The 22,449-nt window shown below is 41.5% G+C and overlaps 1 protein-coding gene across 1 annotated transcript in view; it reads right to left on the reverse strand.

The window, feature by feature from the left end:
- The window catches only part of ca10a (carbonic anhydrase 10 (inactive)a), a 258,968-nt gene that overhangs the window by 141,860 nt on the left and 94,659 nt on the right, over nucleotides 1-22,449 (reverse strand). Inside the window, exon 3 of the mRNA XM_085761575.1 lies at nucleotides 10,431-10,573. Within this exon, the coding sequence (XP_085617701.1) occupies nucleotides 10,431-10,573 (143 nt within the window). The remainder of the gene's footprint in view (nucleotides 1-10,430; nucleotides 10,574-22,449) is intronic.

Raw genomic sequence — 22,449 nt, forward strand, 5'->3', positions numbered from 1 at the left:
TCAGTGCTTTAGTGGCCGGGCATTAGTCCTGCTGAGCTGAGGAGGTGGACTCACATCACAGAGCAGCCATAATATATGGCCTTGTTTCATCTTCTCTGCCACTGAGAATCCCCACCCACCCACCCCCCGCCCCCCCCTCCTGGCCTGGCAGGTCCCAGTGTGACAGCCCTGCCGGTAACTGCACTCTAATTACTGACTTGCATGTTTAAGTTCCAGGAAGTCTAGTAACCTTGTTAGGTTAAATAATTCGTCTTCATCAGCAACAAAGACTTGCTGCATCCCAATGGACGCCGGCTTGACTTCATCAATTACATCAGCCTGATTTGGTCAGATTAGACCCACATATCTCACACAGGTGGGAAACATTCTGGAGCCAGTGACCCATTTAGAGTTGTGGGAGGGAGGCCTCTATAATTTCCATTACTTATACAAAGAGCTTAATATTCTATTAGAGCCAGACCTGGAAAATGATTATGTTGCTATGATAACACATTTATAGTAAAATGGATGAAACTGGAAGTCTGTGGGAAACTAATAGAGGTCTTATATTCTTCAATATATATATTGAAGAATCCCTTTATTTCAATCTCAGTGGGAGAACTGAACAGTCAGTACAGACAACATACAGTATTTCTATATGGTGGTTATGAAGGAGGAAATTAGCGCTAGGCTGTAAACATGTATATTTGCTGTAAATTTAGACGTTTTACCCTGGAAGTCTATGGAGACTGACTCACTGTTGGATCCTGACTCTGGTGGTCATTAGAGAAACTGAATCTCAGTCAGGCCCAGAGGTTGCTGAAACATGGATGAATTAAGAGTTGTGTTTTTGGCTACCTGAAGTCCAGCACTCACTCTCCTTTTAGGTCAGTTTTCATCCGGTTCTTTAACTGCTAAATGCTCCCCCATGTTCTCCAGCTGGTTGCTAACTGTGTCTGACTGCTGGTTTGTGTTGAGCAGGTGGATGTGGGTTTATCAGAGCTAAAGGAAACAGCTGTCTGCTGAAAGTGTGGAGAGTTGAGAGGTTGGTTCTAAACACAAAACAATGAACTCTAAGTATCAACTCTGAATCATTCGGCCGAGCTGAAACTGCAGCTGAGTGATGATAATCATTTCTCTTTTCACTTTCATAATATGCACACACATTTGATGGATTGTTACTATAGAATCACACCTTTGCTGTTATTGGTGTTGGTCTATCAAAGATACATTTGTGGTTTTAATAACCAAAAACCACCTCAGTGTAGTTATACATCTCTTCTATCAGCTTCTCTCTGGAGCTCTAGAAACAACAGGTTAGTGTCAGCCAATCAGAAGAGAGGAGGCTTTGACACTCTTTTATTTTATTGGCTGGTTGTTGTTCTTTATGTTTTATCTAATAAAAATAGCATGTTGCAGATAACACATTCAGTTAAACCAAATTCTGCAATGTAAGGTGGTGGGTCCTTGGTGGGCGGGGCTTGGAGCATGTACAGGAGTGTTATGACATCACAAAGATACAGAAGTCCTAACAGCTGGTTTTAAGGCTCAGTTTCTGATTCCAGACTATTTATTTGTAGACTAATCCTGTCAAAACATAACCCAAGGCCTACTTCATCACAAAAGAAGACACAGATGTCTACCTTTATGTGACATTCAAGAAATGCACTTGTATAAATACTCATTTAGTTTGAGGGAGGACAAAATGAAAATGAGGCCGATGAAATCCAAAGTGCAGAGACTTGGAACTTATCAATGCACAAACAGGACTCTGAGGCCAATCAATTTATTTTGTAATACTTTAGATACCATTGTGCCCAATAGAACTAGGAGAACAATATAAAGTTCAAGTGGGGAAGGCTGATAAAGACAGTGAAATGTGCACTCTGGAAACTGCCAGCTGAGCTCTACACCCTACAAGACACCAGCCTACTGAGCCTCCTCTCTTGGGATGTCATTACCAGAGTGGGGATCCATCAATAAGAGGAAAATACATTTTCAAACAGGTTGGAGTGGCTGCACGCTAATTCTCAAAGGACAGACTCCAACCGAGATCACATGAGACCTCCAGATTTGTTTTAAATTTTTCACCATAAGAGAGAAAAAAATACTCATTTAATATGATTTAATAAATCAATCATAAATCACTATTTTCCCTGAAGCAAATTCTTGTGAAAGGCTATATATTTTTGTTCATCAGAGGTATGAGAGCTATTTGTAAAGCAAAGATGGTGGCAGCCCTGTGTATCATGCTGCACCGTGTCAGAGTACTCCCTCTGTGCTGTGAGACTGCAGCAGTAACACCGCTAACTCTGACCCACTTCCCTCTGAATCATCCAGCCATATGCTGCTGCGCACACTAAATGCACACACTAACCGTCTGCCTGCTTCACGCAAATACCCCCCCACCCCCCCAAAAAAAACAACAACAAACAAACAAACAAACAAAAAAAAACATAAATCCAGGAGCACACACTTTTTCTAATCTGCTACCTCCAATCCAGGCCAGCAAACACAACGGCGAGACAACGACCTGGGAGGAAACGCAGACCACATACTGAGTGGGAACATGCAGCCCATTGAAGTCAGGCAGGAAACACAGCACAACAGATAAATGTACTGAACATACTATCAAGCGTTTCATTGTGTTGTTAAATTAACTTTGAAATCAGACCCAAATTCAGCGCTTCCCCCAGGGTCCACTGTGCTAGTCTACTGTCCAAAGTATAGGGACGGTTTGACTAGGATGTACAATTCAAACAATCACTGATAAACAGCAGTAGCACTGACAAAGCCAGTACTAAAAGACTAGCAATGCGAGGCTATCCACCAACACTTAACTTAAAGGGATAGTTCAGCTTTTTGGATTTTTTAATTTTTTTATCTGGAACTGCACCCGGGTTTCTCAGTGGGGTTGTACCTCATACAATCCCACTTTAAAAAAGATGAACTATCCCTTTAATAATACTATACTGTTTGTTTGGTGGAATACCAGATTTTAATTTCCCACAGATAACCGTTGTCTAGACCAAGAACCTGAGAAATAATCAAGGGTATGACAGTTGGAGTGATTACTCATCACTTAGAAGACAAAGCCACGCCCAGTCCTCCGACCTGAACCAACATACAGGTTGTTTTTGCCAAGCCTCTGATCCGACCCGTAACAATGTTTCCTCAACATCAACTGATATCTGTTGTTATGGTTACATTACAAACTACTGGTTTCAAATGAGAATCAAAAACCGTGCTAATGGTATCAAACTGTTTTTTGTCGATCCATTCGTCCACCATAACCTCCTCCTCCTCAGACTTCCTCTTTTGTTGCTGTCATAATGACTGAGCACTTTGGTACTTTCACAGTATCAATCTTAAACCTAGATCTGAGTTATAATCAAAGAACACATGGACCTCTACCTTTATACTATATGGACCTCTAAGGTCAAGGAAGCAATTTCACTTTAAATCTTGAGGTGGAAAGAGCAGTAATGTCAGTAGCTGGAGAATTGAGCATACCCTGTTCCCTCAGTAGTCTTTAGTAGATCTTGGAGACTTGTTACAAGGTTCTGATCCAAAACGTGTGAAAAAAGTACTTGTTTTGCTCGTAAAGGAAGCGGCTGCATGAAAACAACCATCTGTCTTCAACCAGCTGCTTGCTGTTGCGTAGTATATAGTCAACGTTTCTCTCTTTTTCTGGATTTTTGCAACTACGGCGCTCAGTTGCTTTTAAAGCGAGCCATCGAGGTGTACCTACTGGAACATCTTGAGATCCTCTGGGTCATTGACACTGGATGCAGCCTTTTTCCTCTGTTCTCTTACCCCCACCCCCCTCTCTCTTTGTTCTGGGCCTTTGTTGAGCAGTTTGTAATTGAGATGCAGGCCCACAGATGGATGTGCCATGGATGCTGGCTCCAACATCACTGCTACACGTCCAGCTATCTGTGGAGCCGGAGACATGAGAAGAATCCCTTGTCCTCCAGGCCCCTGCATCGCCGAGGCAATTAGAGCAGTCTCCCACCTTGAGTGAGAAGGGGCGTCTGTCAGATGATAGTAATTGCCGTTCTCCTGCACTGGGCCTACTCCCTTTTGTAATGCTGCGACAACTGCATTGGTTCAGCCAACCCAAACTTGTGTCTAATTAATCTGAATCTACTATTTGCATAATTGAATATTTATGTTACTGTAATGAATTCTCCATCTTTTACAGCTCACATCAGCTCGTGTTTGCAGACTCATACTTGTCATGCTATTGACGCTTATGTATACAGCAGCAACCATTTGTACATGGTGGGAATATGAATGTGTCCCTGTCACACTCACAGGCTGAAGTTGGTTATTGGATCCAAGAGTCAGGAACAAGTAGAAGTCACAGAAGCTCTCATAACCTTTTTGAATTATAATTCATACAAATTTAAAGAATATATACTATTTTTATTTGAATCTAACTCCAACCTATTATTACCACCTAATAAACTAATAACTGTATTATGTGCAACCATTAGTTGTATAGAGTTGAATATGTTATCATCAGAATATATTATGTTGTACCCCTCCCTTTCCACCTTTTAAAAAAGCTGATGTAGCATTCACTTTTCACAGCTACGTATGTGTAGGTTTGTAAATATGACTCTTTTTCTAGCAGACGAGTTTGCCAGTCTGCCTTTTTAATTTTTTTTTTTTAAATTTTGTACCACATTTGACATCATAGAGATACTTCTATCTAGTGTTTTATATCCTACAGTATACCAAAGGAAATGCTGTAGAGACTACCGAAACTCAACACAGATTGTATGATGATCAAGTTCAGCTTGGGAAAAGACAGATGACATTTGTGACTAAAAGAGTTACATACTGTACTGTATGTTACAGCCGGTCAGCCTTTACTGTGGACAAACCACACAAAGTTGCTAATGCTAGTGTGGCTGTTTTCCACCAACACACACAGATTTTAACAACCAGGGAGGAGCAACTACTCAATGACTGAATAAAACGCACACATATCTTACTTTGAATTTCATTATACTTGTTGCTAGGTAACAACAAAAAAAAGAAAAAGAAAAAAAAAATCCTACAAGAAGATAAACTCTGGTGTGTTTCTCCACCACAACAGAAGTGTTTGCTTCACCAATCTACGGATCAATTCGGGGGAGATGAGAGCACTGCAGCCTGCAGTCTGGAGGTGAATCATCAGAGCAGCCCGGAGTTTTGTGGGTCGGCACGGAAACTTGGTACAGTGAATTTAAGAGTGCACGTCTGGACCACTTAGATACCTGGGAACACCTGGGATGTCTGAGCCAACCAGGAGCCAGCAGCAGAATCAGCACCAAACTTCACATACTGTATGTGTGGCCGATGTTGTTCTGGTCTGCCCTGAGCGGGTTTCAAACCCTGTTCTCCCGCACCGTGGGCGACGATGCTAACCGTCTCCCCAAGAGGTCAATGACCACTAGGCAAGTGGGTTAGCACGTCTTTTATGCGTGAGTGAGTTAAACTTCAGTACCGTTAACCACCACACGTCGTCACTTCTCCTTACTGGTACCTCATGACTGTGGCTACAGCCGCGGGCCTACGTTACATATGTGCAGCCAGAGAGAGTGACTGGTTGGCCGTCCATGCTGGCTTCTGATTGGCTGTTGGTTGACCAGCGGAGTAGACCAGAGAATGTGGCTCTCACCTCCAGCGGCCCATCAGAGAGCCTGCTGCTTGTTGTTCAACCTGACACTTCCTGTAATTAGGCAGATTCAGGGCTGGCAGTAGTGGGTGCAACCACCCACACACACATACACACACACACACTTGCCTGCTTGTCTGATTTCCACATCAGGTTGATCAGGACCAGAGGATGATAGAAGAAGAGGAAATGAGACAGAAGCAGCTGTAGAGAATTTGCCCTTGTTCAGATGGGACACAGATTGTCACTGAGGCATGTGGTGCTTGTTTAGCAACAGAAATGTGATTAAAAAGCTTTAAAAAGCACGACTTGTGCTGAACTCAGACTTGCACTTAATGAGACGTCATTACCAAATATCCCTTTTTTATGGAATCCACCACCTGGTGCCGATGTTCACGACGCACATACCTCACTTCAAAGGGAGAGAACAAAAAGCAGGAGAGCCTCTTGTCCCCTAATGTGAGGAAAACCACTGATTTCACACTGCTTATAGATTCCCTATACATTTAACTGAAATAAAGCAGGAAAAAAAAAGACAAAGGATATGTAATCCTGCTCCGTACATGTGCAGGGAAGCGAGTGAGGACTCCAAAATCATTTTATTTTCACCTCTCCAGCTCCAAAGTGATTAAATTCATTAAAATCTCTTCAAGTAATTGCAGCTTATCTATGGCAGAGTAAATATTCAATTAATACTGCCTTTTTAATAACTGTGATTCCTTCAATCCATCGTGCATAGCCTTGCATGTTTCCCCACCATTAATTAAAATTTCTCTTTGGAGGTCAATTAAATTTTCTTTAACTATTCATTAGCCAGAATACAGGGCAGCACGGAAAATCTATTAAAAGCAGGAGGTCATCTTCTCCGTGCAGTCGGCTTTTTTGTATGGGTGTGTAGGGTTTATTTATTTTTATTTTTTTTTTTTTGGGGGGGGGGGGGCACTAGGGGAGGTTAATCTTTCTCTTTGCTTTCCTCCTGAGGGCAGCAAGCAGGCTTAAGCTCTTTCCGTGTCGAGGTGGCGAGCTGAGCTACGGCGAGTGGAAGCGGATATAGCTCTTTACCGATCTCTGTAGCGTGTTTGGCCAAGGCTGACTGGCTGCCAAACAGCCAGAGACGGAGCGGGGATGAATCAGCACTGACAAGGTGAAGCCGGCTTCGTGTTCACCAGCTGACAGCTCAGGTGCTCAGAGAGATGGAGACACAACAGATTACATTTAGGCCACTGCAGAGCGAGAGAGGGAGAGAGGGGGGGCGGGAGATAAAGCAAGAGAAGGAAAGAGTCCAAAATGGCTTTTGGACTTTTGGAAACTTTGCTCAGAGACAAATGAGAAAGTTGGACTTGTGTTTGTTTTGTGTGCGTGTGTGGGTGTGAATGTGAGCTGTCTCAGACCTGATGGGAACGTGTTGTCAAAGGGAAGTAACAAATACAATGTGTCAATTGTGATACAATTACAAAGAGGTTCAGGGATTTTTACAGTTTTTACATTTTCAAATCTATAGCACAGTAATTGTCTGTCAGATTCATAAATATTAACATCCAGGCAGCTAAAACCAACCTTGAGTGAATGAAAGCTCATTTTCACTTCTCGCTGTCTATTTTTAACTTCACCAGCCATGTAGAAATGTATTAGCATAAAATCACAAATTTGCCTTCAGGGAGTCTGCACAGCGTTACAACACCATCACCCTGAAAACCCTTTAACTACGGTGGCCCTGAGAGCTCAAAACACCGCAGCTTGATAAAACACATGCAACTAAACAAACACTATACAAATCCAATCCTCACCTTGTGTACTGTGGAGGTGTTTCCTAGGGTGAATTAAAAAGGTGATGAATCTGGCTGGGACTTGTTGTTCAGTGCCCAAGTGTAACTTTGGAATTTAAGAGCGCTGAATACAGAGTAGATTCCATCGCTCTTTTCTTTTAGAGTTAGTTACACCACGGTCTGGGTGAATACTCAATCCTGATTGGCTGTAAGGTCTACGTTAAAAAGGCCTATAGTACACCTATAGAGATTACAATCAAATGACAGTTCTGAATTATGGACTTCATGGAGGTGTGAAATGTCTGACGCAAAGCGGAGGCCAGCTACCATCGTCTATTCATTCCTGATAATTTGACACTTTGTTGGGCTTATCTCTTACTTACTGCCACAATTCCAATAGTGAGAGACACATAAAAATAGTATATGGCATGCCAGACTGTAGGTGACATAGTGTGAAGTTTTAATATGACTGCAAAATCCACAGGCGGTGAGTTCCGGTGAGTGAACAGGTCAACAAAGTGTCAGACTCTGACTCTTACTAAGTGGTTTTGATGTTGTTAACCAAACCAAACTCTCACAATATATATCACCATAACAGAATGATAATGTAATAATTATTCTGAATACCATAAATTCTCAAATAGAAGCCCAGGCTCTCATTTGCTTCAACTGCCATATTGATCCGGCTTATATTTGAGACAGGCGTCTATATGGGACAGGCTTTTATTTAATTTTGAACAAATCTTATGCTCAGTAACGAAAGAAAATACTCTCAAATTGTTCTATTCTAATAGAATAGAACAATTCTAATAGAAGGAAACTTCATTTAGAAGTTTAATCAGCCCAATTAAACTTCTTCTAAATAAATGTGTGCTCTGGCTCTTTCCTTGGGTCAGTCGGAGTTCTCAGCGGGCCAGACTGGGCCGAACAACACCAGACCGGACATTAATGCTCGTGGGTCGGACCGGGTCATGTTTTAATTCAGGCCACTTGAGCACTATGGCATGAATTAAGCAGCTTTGTGGCTGTGAGAGGTTTTGTATACTTTCACAAGAACTTGCAGAAAATAGAAACAGACCCAGACCGGCTTTTATTTGCTCAAACCTGGAGCCAGACCCGGCCCAGTACAGGAGACCGGCGTCTAATTGAGTCTCGACTTTTATTTGAGAATTAACGGTTTAGTTGAGTAACACAATGGCACATTTTCACAAGCCCACTTGTGTCCACATTAACCATGTTGTTTACTGGCAGGACCTACTGTGGTAACTTAAATTAGAAAAAAAACATGTCCTCCAATCTAAATGACCACATAGGTCATGAGTCCCTATGCACTGCCATGGTAACCATAAAACACATGGTTAAGACTAGAACAGATAAGATTTGGTGAGGTATGGTCATGGCCATGGAGATAAGAACCATCATGGGCTATTGTTCTCCCACTGCCACTGGAGGTAACCCAACAATAACACAGCAGTAATCACTGTGGCTGCAGCACAGCACGGTCTCTGGCCAGATCCAAAGGACATGAGCGTTATATGATTGTAGAACCTTGCCTCTGCTGCCATAATAGATTTTTTTTTGATGTTTCAGCTGTCAGTATGTTTGTTTTCTCTTTTTACTATGGAAGACATATTTCTTTAGTGCTCACTCCCCTACAGCTGCAACACAACTGTATGTAAGACATTCCTGGCTGGTAAAGCAGCAGGAGGCTTTTATTGTGAAGGGAGAGAATGCAATGTATTTGTCAGTGAGATTAGCAGAGATTCTCTGGTGGCGCCATTATTCAATTATATCTTGTCAATATTGCAGGAAGGAGTGAATAAAGGGGACGAGTTAATGAGATCCAAACTCCAACAAATCATCACCAAGCAACCAAACAAAAAGTCACTTATCAAGGAAGTGCCGACCAGGCTCGTTTCAGGTGTTTGAGGAAAACAACAAACTTGTTCTTCTTCAGGAGAGAACACATTCAAGGTGGCTGTGTGAGATTTTTTCTTAGTCTCTCTCTCGGTGTCTGTATTGTCATTGTGATTCATCCTAATAGCAATAAAATGGCGCCTTTGTGAATGATGTCCTTTCTGCAGAAACATTGCATGGTAGCTGCTCTCAAAGTGGAGTCCTTGAGGAAGCAGCAGGGGAGCTCTCGCACAGCGAAGAATTGTTAAATTTAATTTTTATTTCAGCCAGAGAGAAAATGTATAGCCTACAATTCAGAATTGCAGGTTTCTCTACCTATTCTATTAAATTCCCAGAGTGTGGGCTAGAGTTATAATTCATTTTAAATGAATAAAGTCATCCAATGATGTGCCGAAATCTGATAAAACAGGCGTCCAAGCGCATAACACAGGTCTATTCTGGAATGGAGACATTAGAGAAGCTCTTCCATAGGTTGGACTCTGCAGTGCGTCCTATGTGCTTTATCATTGCCCAAGGCTAACCCTGTGCTCATTGCTGGCATGTAAACATAAACTAATCATAACATTAATCTCACTATGCAACTGTGCACTTTTGAAAGCGGCCCATCTGCGAGGGCTTCCCAATTAGCCGCTGTCATATGGCACAGGATGGACCAGATTCCTGATGCGCACTGTCCTTGGTGCACCACTGTACAGGAGGAAAGAATGATGAACAATATGCTCCACTAATCCGCCGTTAGGCCCCGGGATTTCATCTGTAAAGCTCTACAGATAAAGTTATGGCTCCTCTTGAACCATTGTGAATCCTTGAATAGGTGGAATCTCCTGTGTTTTATCTCGCAGGAGAGCGTTCGTTAGACAAATAGCTCACATTGTCTGCCAACACAAACACTAGTCAGGAGCATTGATCAGAGGAACACACCCAGCACTGAAACAACAACAACCAGCACAATAGTGACAAGCACTAGCGCGGTACACAGCAACGTCTTAGAAATGCAGCTCTGAACAAAAAAAAAAGAAAGAGAAAAAGAGAGTCGACAAAGCCCCAGCATCCATCAGGCAGACAGCGGAGAGTAGTAGTGTGTGTGTGTGTGTCTTTACCTTGCGTCCACCTGTGTTCAACTTTATTGGCTTGAGGAAGGGGTCAAAGATCATGTGGCTGGTCTCGATGTTGACTGGCGACTGCCTCTTCCCCACAGAGCACAGGTTCCAGGCCGAGTTTACCAGCCCCCAGAACGACGGCACTGCAACACAAAAGACGGAGAGAGGAGGTTCAAAAGGATGAACGTCTGCTGTGAAGAGATAGGAGGCAGTTCCGCCGAGAGGTCGCACACTCTGTGTGTCGTGCTTTATATTTTATTTCAGATGTGCCACAGCTAACGGCGGGGGAAACATCGCTAACATGGTTCAAGTGATGAGGGTTTCTGTTGCCCTGCGGCGACGTGTTAGGGCTGAACCTGGTGTGATGTGTCTTTCAGAGTTTGCAGTGTATTGTCACATCATCATCATCATCATCACCTATTGGCTGTAACTTCAAAATTCCATGCAGTCATGGTGCTGATGAGTAATAACAAGAGTAAGGGGTCATCAGGGTTTTGCAGAGGAGCTATAGGTGATAGAGCAAGATAAACCCATTTCACAGCCTAATACAGATGTATGTATGAAAATACATAAAATGAGCTATTTAAGTTCTGCAAGTACGGAAACTCAATTGAAGCCTTCAACCCACCTATTTTCATTGGGAAACCTATCCCTTGGAGTAATAGTAGTAGTAGATAGTTAAATAAATGGCTTGTAACTTGCTCCAGGGAGAATGGAGGCTCTCTGCCTTCCACCAGCATCTCTTGGCTGAAAACCAACCTTGTAAGATCAGAGCCTCCGACTCGGTGTCCCAGCTCTCGTCACAACTCACCACAACACAAACGTGCCTCATAACCCATAATCTCTTGTTTATGACAGATAAGACTACATGTAGTAAGATTGTGTACTGTATGATATATAACGTTATGCACCGCTCTATTGGTTGATTTCCTGTCAGTTTCTTGTAAACAAATCCACATGGCCAGGAGGAGGGTTAGCAACACAGGGGAATAGCGGACCAGACTTGCATAGTTCCCCTTTAAAATTACAGTTGAAAAGGAGAACTTTCCAGAGTTGGTATGCAGCCTCAATCACACGGAGGAAGTACAGACCAGAGTACAGCCACTCTAAACACATGAGACATATCTAGGTTGGACATTACAGCACAGAGAGAGAAGAACCAGGAGACAGACAGATGATATTCATGGTCAGGGACAGAGGGCTGATAGAGGTGGTCAGAGAAGAGAAACAAGTAAGTGAGTCTCAGAAAGAGAGCTGGAAGGTCTGGTAGAGGGGCTGAGACAATCTGGACATGAGTGTGTGGACAGGGACTGTTTATATACTGTACTGGCTTGATTAGAGATGAGGTGCAGCTGGAGCAACAGGTGGAAACGATGAGGCTGACGAGGAGGAGTGGCAGGATGGAGGCGGAGCCAGAGGAACAGAGCAGGCTGGGACACTTTAGTATTGAGAGTGAAAACCCTCATGTTGGAGAAGTGAGTAGTATCACTGATTTATTGTAAATGAAAATACAAAACAGTGGACGTGTTTATTGATTTGAGTTCCCTGTAGAAAAGTAAAAGAAGACAGGATAGTGGGAGCAAAGTGTAATATCTCCTTCAGGAATGAAGTAAGCACATATTCTTGATTAAATGAGATTTCTACCACTGTCTCCTTTAGCTTCTCCCTGGATAATACTGCACAGCAAATCAGGCTAGCACATCCTATATGCTTTGGCTTAAAGCAATACTCTACCAATTACCACTGCAAGAAACGTTCAACCTCTTACGCTGGATTCTACATTTCCCATGATGCAACCTGATTGTATTTTTGTGAAATATCTGGTAAACTTAATATCCTATGTTACTAATGCAAGCACTCTCCTGAAGACAGTACGCAATGTAATGACAGGCTGTTTTCAGACCCTATGGTGAGTAAACTGTAGCCTGGTCCAACCAGTGTCCTGCACTTCATTTCATTTGTGCAAAGAGACTGGCCACTCTCCATTGAGAGACCTTTACTTTATAGGTGGATGCTCTGATCAAGTTTGCATCTATTGGATCTGTCTTTACCAGTGATGGGAATAATGGTGTTATTTTTTTTTTTTAACCTTTATAAAATAACGGCACTACTTTTTTCAGTACTGGTAAAATAAAAAGTTACTTTTTCCCTCGTTATAATGCTGTCACCGTTACTGACAATAAAATGTGCTGTTACTTGACTCAAGAAACCCCATCACAAAAAAATACACCCGTAAAAAGTGATATACACATTTTTTCAGTCCATGACTGTTATGTGTGAACTACAATTTATAACTTAGCGCATAAACTCAAAATCATTGTTCTCAGTTACTCCCGCTGTTCTCTGATTGGCCGGTAGATCCTCTGCAGGAGGAAAGTTACGAAAGCTAAATCCCGGGCGGAGTACTGAAGGGAGATGACAATTATCCCGGCTAAGTAAATTGGTGCAGTGTCCCTTCAAGGAAAAAACACATTTAATCAAACAATATTACACCTATTTTCAACCAAATTTGCAACACTCTTACATCTAAACATCAGAATTAGTTACGTTGAGTTGACATTCTATTTCCTGTCAAGTTTCCTCTCAAATAATTCAGAGTTCGAGAATGCACTGCAGCTCTTCATCAGTCGGTCACCTTGGATACTTGCTAGCTTTCCTCCCTCACCTATTTTTGGAAGCCGTGGCACACTACAAATCATTTAATTTTGAACATTTTAGCTTCCCATGCAGCCATATCATCTATCTGGAAGATACAGTAGCATGGATTGCTGGTCTCACTCCACAGCAGGCAATGCCAAGATGAGAATCACGAAGCTTAGTGGGCGAAACTAATCCGCACTGACTTTTAGCAATTTGGTCAAAACCTCCCCGTGAATAGAGGAGATATAACAGAGCTGAGGGGAGTGGAATCAGCCTATAATCAGCTAACACATGTACTATAAGACTGAGAGGACAGGACGGCACGGTGAGAGAATGTCAGCACTGTGGGAGTGATAGGCATCTCAGACAGTCATTTTCTTATGTAAGACTTGGCCACCGGGACCAATAATTCAATCCCTTCTCAGGATAGGAAGCAAAAGGCTTATCACTGTCAACTCGAGCAACAGGCACTTTTTTTTTCCTCCAGCTGGAGCCTAAAGCAGCATTTTCCATTTAGGAGCACAGTGTTACACAGGGATGACTCAGTGGAATTGTGTTATGCAAATTCCATCGAGATTTCCAACAGAAAAAAAAAAAAAGATAATTTGACAATATGCTAATTCTTTATGAATCAGAGGGAAGCAGACATGACACAGCGTGAATTCAAAGCTGAAGTCAACAAGTCCTGGACAACTTGGAGTAAGAGAGATTGTTTGCGGCGATCACAGACGTTCGACAGAGGAAGCGCTACATCACTGTTCAGATAAAAAGCACAGAGTCAAGTTGAACAGGTTGCAGAGGATTTATTCATCTTTCTACCGGGAACATGGTGTTAGCTGTGGCTATGTGCAGGTTTTAGATTATTTCCAACAATGGATGGATAAGTATGAAGAAGCCTTATCAAGCTAAAGTTACTCAACAAGCTAATAGTTGTTTTCATCTACTGACAGTGAGTGAAATCATGTGGAAGGTGTCTCATGTAATAACAAAGCAAAAGGATAATATGATATGACTTAAGCTTTTCTCAACTCACAGCTTTGATCAACCATGTGTTTATATGTTCAGCACCAAGGGAGGTGGTGGAGACCAAAATCAGAACTTGAAGATGAAAAATTAACTCTAGATTCACCAATGCTGATTTTTAAAAAAAAAGTATATTTAATGTGTCATATAACATAACATGCTGTATGTCAGTGTGTTTCCTGCCTGTTCTGCTGCCTCCAAGTGGTAAAAAAAAAAAAAAAAAAAAAAAATAGTGCAGAGTCAATATTTGAAATAAGAAAAAACATATAAGTCTGGATTAAAACAGGTTTATTACATCAGTTGCATCCATGTGTGGCAGTATGTTTGTGGCTATTTGATTAACTTTGATTTTATATTGGAATAGTCACCAATGATGCACTAAATAAATGCATTTAAGAGCCATATCTCCTTTCATCATGGATGTACTGTTCATGAATAAGAGAGACTGCCAGTGATTGGTTATAGGAGTTCAACAATTATTATTTATCTTATAAAATAAGACCAACAATGTAATAAACCACAATGGTTTATTATGGCAGAGCTGATACTCCACCTTTAAATGTGATGGTAGATTATTTTTAATTTAGATGTGCATCCTCACTCATTCTGTTACAGTGAGTAAATATCGGTCAAAGTCAAGGGCTCTCGCTGCCTATTTGGAGTTTCTCTTATAATTATTTCTTATTAACCCAAACTCACATTGGGCAGAAAGCCAGTCAATACAACCACAGTAGTATTTCAGTTCACTCTTAAATAACCATTCACCCCTAATCCTTGACTGATCAGAAGATGAAAACTACAGTGTGGTGACTGTGCTGTATAAACATAAGTTAAGACCTTAGTCACACAGCTCTGAGTCACACAGCAGTAACCGGCTTTGCTTGGTAATCCTGCTGGAGGTCAAAGTTCTCTCTATGAGCTGTCAATACTAAAAAAAATAAAATAAAAAAAACTATGTTGACCTGCACCACACCACAGTAAAATAGTAAATACTACAGCTTTATGAGATATGCCCCTAAATTTGACCTCAAATACAGTGTTGGACATTATGCTGACTTTCACAGAGTCCTGGCTCAGCGGGGGGGCGGGGGGAGCGAGTTGCTGCTTTTATTTCTGTCAGCAGAGCGTGGCGGCAGCAGCAGCAGCAGCAGCAGCAGCAGCAGCAGCAGGAGGAGGAGCAGCGTGGGACTGGATGTGTGGTCACTGGCCGCTCCAACATGCTTTCCACCCATCGCTGTCATTTGTACCGGAGCTTGACAAAGTTTGGCAGAGCGCCGCTGCGATGCTCGCGAAGCGGCGCTGCCTGCCCAGTGAACTGAGATGATTGGCCGAGATGCAGGAGGGGTCCTCTGGTGATTCTGGCGGGGTCACTATAACATATCAGTGGCAAGTGTAGCAGAGGCTGCTTCACGGTGTGAACGGGCCAAATTTCTACACTCTGGAGGGAGTTTCCTGTAGTAGTAGTAGTAGTAGTAGAAGGGGGGGGGGGGTAGAAACACAATTTTAGAAGGAAATGTAGTCAGATGTAGAATAATTAAGGATTACAAATTAGAGTACATTCTGAACTATGGATAGGGAAAAAATAAGCCTAGGACTTCAGCCTATTCCTTTATGAATATTATTGTGTGAAATGAATGGGTGTAATTATGTATAATGATGTGTTGTTAGCACAAATGAACAGCTTTTGTTGTTGTATGACTAAAATTAACTATTCATTCATTCATTCATTTGCTGGTCATAGATTTCAGTTCTAAAATATTATATTTGTAAGATTCTCCAGCATTTGTTAATGCCATCATAACTAACCCTAATCATTTTTGTACTGGCAACTATGTTTTATATAAGTCAATACACATACTTACTGATGTCCATATCTACACTATTTTTAATCATTAGGCCTTTATAATAATTAGGTTATTATATAAGTTTACAGTGTGTGCATAGTATAGTAGATCTCCAGATTCATTTTGAATAATTGCCTCATGCAGTACTGTAATATAAAAAGTAGGCCTATACAGTGTTTTTAATGTTATCCCTAATTTTCACAATGTTCATATTCCACATGTATTTGTATTATTCATATTATACTTAGGTCTCCTGTGTGACTGTAAATGTGGATTTTCTCCAGGGTTCAATGACAGATACTATTATACTTGTGCTTTACATGATATTCTTTTTTAATAAGCCATATAAGTTAGTGGCAGATACCATGAGCATTTGCCGCTAATGAGCTTCTGTGGTATTCAAGCCTCCTGAATCAGGGATTATTGCTGCCAGCAGCACATCTGTCCATAGGGGGGGAAAACATCAAGACAGAATAAAAAAAGAAAGCATTAAAAATGTATGCAGCCATCGTTTGTTAAAGGCAGCTCTGGATTAGGAAGTAATATGTTTGATCGGGGTTCAGGGGGAAAGCGAGAGAGAGAGGGAGGGGGAGAGAGAGAGAGACCTCTTCTGATGCAAAATCCTTCATGAAAATGACAGGAAATCCATGTGCAGAATGGGAATTGGAGTGTGAGCGAATTGATCCATTAAACCCGGGTCCCTTGTCATAAATGTACACATAATTATTACCCATTGATAGATTGAAGGCAGCGCTAGTATCATGGGACATCACTCACTGCTGACAGAGGCACCAGTCCCTCTGTCAATACTCCACACACACAGCCTCCTGTAGAGCTGATACTCCTGTATTTCATGCCAGCGTCGGAGCCACTTTCACTTCTTATTGGCAGGCTGTAAAAGTGGACGGGGATATATGGTTTGGCCTTTTGCAGATGTCTGACAGAGTAGATGTGTAATGTAGGAGCGAAAAGGGCAACTGAGGGCGGGAGGCTTCTGTTTCGTGGCCGGCCGTCAGCTTACTGTGTTTTTATAAACGGGCCTCAGCAATTAGGATTCACACGGTGGAGTGTGGTTCAGGCATATTTGGTTTAGAGAAAAAAGCAGGGAAGAACTTTTACAGCAACTTTTTCCTCATGCAGAATGGAGCCTGTCAGTGTTATTACATTACAGCGCTGGATCATTATTTCTGTGCCATTAAGATTTTAACATTAGTGTTATGTTGTAAATGATTCAGGTTCAGCTAATTAATTCTAATTTAAAAAAAGAAATGCAAAGCTGTGAAATGAGAGCTGGACTCAGCAGGCTGCGAGGAATACTGCTATGGTTGCAATATAATAATATTATATTACATTTAAAATGTCATAAATCACAATCTTTGGGCGCATACTGTACACTGTAAAATTTTGGATGTTAAGTAAAGATAGTGTTTTAAAACATGTTTTGAGTCCCGTAAATCAAATAAAAGATGAGTCTCAAACAAACTCTGATCTTCCGTACTGGGCGGGTCTGGCCACAGGTTTGAGCAAATAAAAGCTGGTCTTAGTTAGAAGCCGAGTCTGTTTCTGTGCAGGTTCTTGTGAATGTACGAAACCTCTCAAAGCCCACTAGATTGCCCGTTTGAACAGTTTCTAAGCTGCTTCATTCATGTTCCAGTTCTCAACCACAACCACATAGATTTCAACCTAGGGAGCCTGCACATTACAGATTTGTTTTTTGTCAATTCTCACATTTTGGGGACAAACACCCAAATATATGTTAAAAAGTGGTATTTCCATTATACTGTATGTCCCCTTCAAAACCTGGGCTTCTATTTGAGAATTTACTAAAACCGTACTGTACCATTGGCTGAGGTGAAACCCCATGTGGTGCTGAAAACATGAAACGCCTACTGCTGCTTTGAAGCTGCAGTCAACAGTTCACACAAAGTCATCGTGAAGCAGCAGCGTGAAGTGTTTGAAATTTGACGATTTTAAGAAACATGACAATGTGGAACTCGACGCCCCCGCTTACCAGCTCTCTGTCACTCATTCTCTAATGCTTAGGAAGAAGTTTTAATTTTGTTGTGAATTTTTATCCGGTCTAAAACAAGTCTGGATTTGTCATTGATGGCTGAACTGATTGTTTTCCATCTGAGCGCTGAGTCCAACAGAACGGGTGTTCTCCACATGAAAAACCATGCCTCGTCATTTAACCTCCGTCCTGCTGGGTGTGCCGGGTGCACGCTCGCACACTAATTACCCAGCCTCCTCCGCTAACGCTGCTGCGCGCGCTGGGGTCGTCCCTGTGGGCTTATTAGAGTTCAGGGTTGGGGTGAAGGTGGGATCCGAGGTCTGAGGAGACACTCGCTGGACAATTACGCCCTACATTAATTACTCCCACGGCCCAGTATCTCACAGATACACAGAAAGGCGGTAATAAACACCGAGCCAGGAGAGACACGGTTTCTCATTAGAGGATGCAGGCATCAAAATGGCCACGCTGCACACAAGAGAAAGAGAGAGAGAGAGAGAAAAAAGGAAAAGGCAGCCTCCTTTTCAAATGAGATGCACACACAAATCTAAGAACACACATACATGCACGCACATAAAGGCTGCAGAGGTATTCATTTCATTAAACAGGCCCAGGCACAGAGAGAACCTTAATAAAATGTCTTTATTTTGTCAACTGGATATGGATGAAAAGTTAGAGTAATAGTCTTTGGGAAACAGGAGGGAATTGGAGAAATGCAAAGTGCACTCACACTAAAACACACTCTCTCACCCCCCCTCTTCTCTCTCTCTCTCTCTCTCTCTCTCTAAGACCCAGATGCATCCTGTACATCAATTTCTTGGACGAGCATCAAGAGAAGTATAAAAAAGCGCCTTCCTTTTGTAACTGCTGATGCAAAGCCGGGTTGCAAATTTGCCCGCAATGGGAGAGAGAGGGATAGAAAGAGAAAGAGAGAGAGGGAGAGTGCTGAAGGAGACCTAACAGCTTGGGGATAAATGCTTACTTAAGCAGGTATGGAAACCAACATCTTAATGATAATGAATGTCTAAGAGCAGCATTAAAGGAGCTGTCATATTCTGCTAGCTCTCAATTTGAAACACTGCTCTGGCACTGCAGGTTCCATCTTGTTTACTCACTAGGGGGGCAGTTTAACAGACATTTCGGTGCGTCTGTGAACAGAAGGAGATATGCTTTATATAAAAGCTCTGGACAGGGACCAGGTGCAGGACATTTATAAAGAAGCTGTCATTGTGTTTTTTTGTTTTTTTTTATGGCACAGGCGACATGGAAGCTGTAAATATGAGGTTAGAAAAAGAAAAGCACGGGGGCTGGAGTCTAACACACATATTTGCATTGTCTCTACATGCAGATTTTGGCGTCTAGGAAAGGTGTTAAGTAATATAAACTATACATAACAAGGGCTGTGTGCACAGGACAGCAGGACAGAGACACACAGGGTGGTTGAGAAAGAGGTGTTTGTTTCAGATAAATATAATGGCTGGCTGTTTAACTCCAAAACAGTCATAAAGTACCGGTATAGGTCATAATGACTGTACTCATCGGATGAATCTGCAGGCACAAGAAATGCAACTGTAAATACAACGCCAGAAGATGAATCTAGGGAGACTTGACCTGAGTGAACTAAAGAGTCTTTTTGGATGTGAGATGAAACATCAAGTATCTTCAACCAAGTCCAGTCGCCCTCCGTTCAACATCTGGCAGCTGTTGCCTCACAGAGTGGAAGGATCAGCACCATGGACAGCTCCAGCTACATGAAGCTCATAAATCTCTTCTTTTTTTTGTTGCAGTGATGATGTGCTGTGTGGGTGGAGTAGCAGTGTCAGGTGTCATGTTACAACATATGAATATGAATCAGTGGGACGTCCTCCTTAATTTCATTTATGTTTTGCCAGCATAAGGTTTAATCAGTGGAATAGGGAACCATAAGGGAACAAACTCTTTTATACATTTAATTTATGTTGGGTTTTTTTCTTGTTTTTATATTGTATTTTTAAGTGTCTGGACTTTTTTGTTAAATTGATCTAAGATTGTTTCATTCTACTTTTATACCTTTGAATTTTGCTGTTGCTTTTCTTGTAAAGCACTTTGTAACTTTTTCATAGAAGAGTTAATTAAATTTTAATTAAAGTTATGATGTTCCAATGCCAATAACTTAGCTCAAGTTGTGCTTAGTCATAACAGATGTTATCGTATGTCACTCATGAGCTGCTGGTATAATTACTGAATTAAGTCACAGCTAAACTGTCTATGAGCAACTTAATTTTGTTTGCATGCCTCTTTTGCTGACATGCTAATGCTGTTTAATATAAGCAGTGTTAATTATATATACACAAAAGGTCACACCATACAATATCAACCTTTGAAATGTAGTTGAGTGTAAAGCAGCATGAAATGTATATTGATACTGTACCTCAGTAAATGAACTCAGTTGGGTTTCTGAGTGTCAGACGTCTAGACTGGGTGTGTCCATTTAATTCACCACAGATTTAAATGAATTAAATACAAAAATGATGTATTGTTCTGCATTGCAATCATATTTCATTTTGAATTTAAAATATATGATTCAATATGACAGTGAGACTCAGCTATTGTCGAGATCCTGGAGAAAATGTTATGCTGTTTTTAAGGTGGTTGCAACGTGGTGCAAGAAGCATGACAGGTTCAAGACCCATTTCTTACAGTTGAGGTGCACTCACTGAGCACTTCATGAAGGGGCACATTACTGACACTGCGTAGGATGTGTCTTTGTTCCCAAAAAAAAAAAGAATAAAATAAAACAAAATAAAAAAGTTCTTTATGCAACAGATTTCACAAGACGATGGAAATGATTGCATCACATCACTTCCACAAAAACCCCATGAACTGCGGGTGCAGGTGGTGACACACTATCACACTGCTGGGAGACTTTAATCATGTGGCCCACAGCCTCATTACCACAGTTCATCAATAGCAGCTTATTTTATCAGCTATAGCATTAGAGCTAATGGAGCTAACACCGTCGCTGCCGACGATTAGCAGAACAAACCATAAATCACCAGGCAGCTATTAGCCTACAGGCCGGGGGGGCGGGGCAGGTAGCTAGGTACGTCTTCCAGGACGCGCCCATGGTGAGTGATGCTGGATACACTAGAATAGAAGACTGTGTGTGAGACAGAGGGGGAGGCCGGGAAGACAAGAGAGTGTCTGTATTAATTGAGGACTACAGTGTGTGAGAGCTGTCAGCGCTGTCTTGCCCTCCGCGGTGCTGCCTTCAAGTCACAGCGCCGAGGATCTGGAGAAAATTAAACAAAGGGAGCTTGAAAATAAAAAAGGGTGGTGCGTTGAGTGTCATAGTTTTGCTGGGGCTCATTTGTGAACACAGGGGCAATTATTTAGTGAGGAACACAAACCCAACGCCCCCCACCCAGAGTCAGAACGCTGCCAGAGTGAAGTCGAGCTCAGCCAGTGAGCTGCTGCACGCTGTTATCACGCTACAGCTTTTCTCTATGTGAACTATTTACAACAGCAAATAGATATGACAAATAAATATGAGAGCCACGTTAAATATGTTCCTGTCACATCTGTGTTACTCTTGCTGACAAGGTGCTACATGTCACACACACATTTCCAACTGTGATGCTACATACAGTAACTAGTGTGTAGAATGCTGCAGGGTTGAGATGTTATAATAGGCCAGCCCCGAGATGAGCACCAGGCTGGTTCCATCCACAAAAAGCAAAGTTCTTCTCTTTGTTTGGAATATTACATAAAAAACAGTTAATGAAACTGACAGGTTTTGTTCAGCAGGATTATCCCTTATTATTCAAAATGACTCACTAATGAACCACTTTATGATATCTGAAACTTAAATACAATCACCACACGTTAAAAGCTAATGTTAGCTTTTGATTTAGCTCTGACCTTTTCTACAGAAGCCTTTTAAAAGCCTCTTATGAAGTTAAGAGCAGTTTGCTATGGTAAAGCTGGACTGGTGACTAAAGCAGTTTTCATGTTCAGTGTGATGATGTTTAACTTTCCTGACAACCTTTGTAGTCTCATCCAGACACCTGTTAGTACCAGACTTATGGAAACCAGCACTGGGATATTTACTGACATGTTTAAAGCCTGGAATATAATGTGACCAAAAAGCCACAGACTTTAGGATGAAGGAACAGGAGGAGAATTCATGTAGCCTAATTAATTGCTGGGTTTTAAAACTCATTCCTGTAGCACTCTTTTTGCAAATTACAAATACCAGACTGTAATAGACAAATCTATTGATTTATTCCATAATTACTTTTTTTTATTCATTACAATTATTTATTGAACATACATCTTATTTTACCAGTTTGCTTGAACACTTTATATTTATCACTAAATACAAGGTTTGTGATTTATATAAGCATAAAACCAGTTTTATGTATACTATGTAATATGAATGTAGACATGGACAAATAAAACCACCATTTTGAGTTATTACAGTGACAACTGTGGGTTTTTCTTTCCTTAACAGAAGGGTACC

This window comes from Trachurus japonicus, chromosome 19 (genome assembly GCF_045865225.1).
Source record: "Trachurus japonicus isolate A0001 chromosome 19, Traja_1.0".
In the NCBI taxonomy this organism is placed as follows: Eukaryota; Metazoa; Chordata; class Actinopteri; order Carangiformes; family Carangidae; genus Trachurus; species Trachurus japonicus.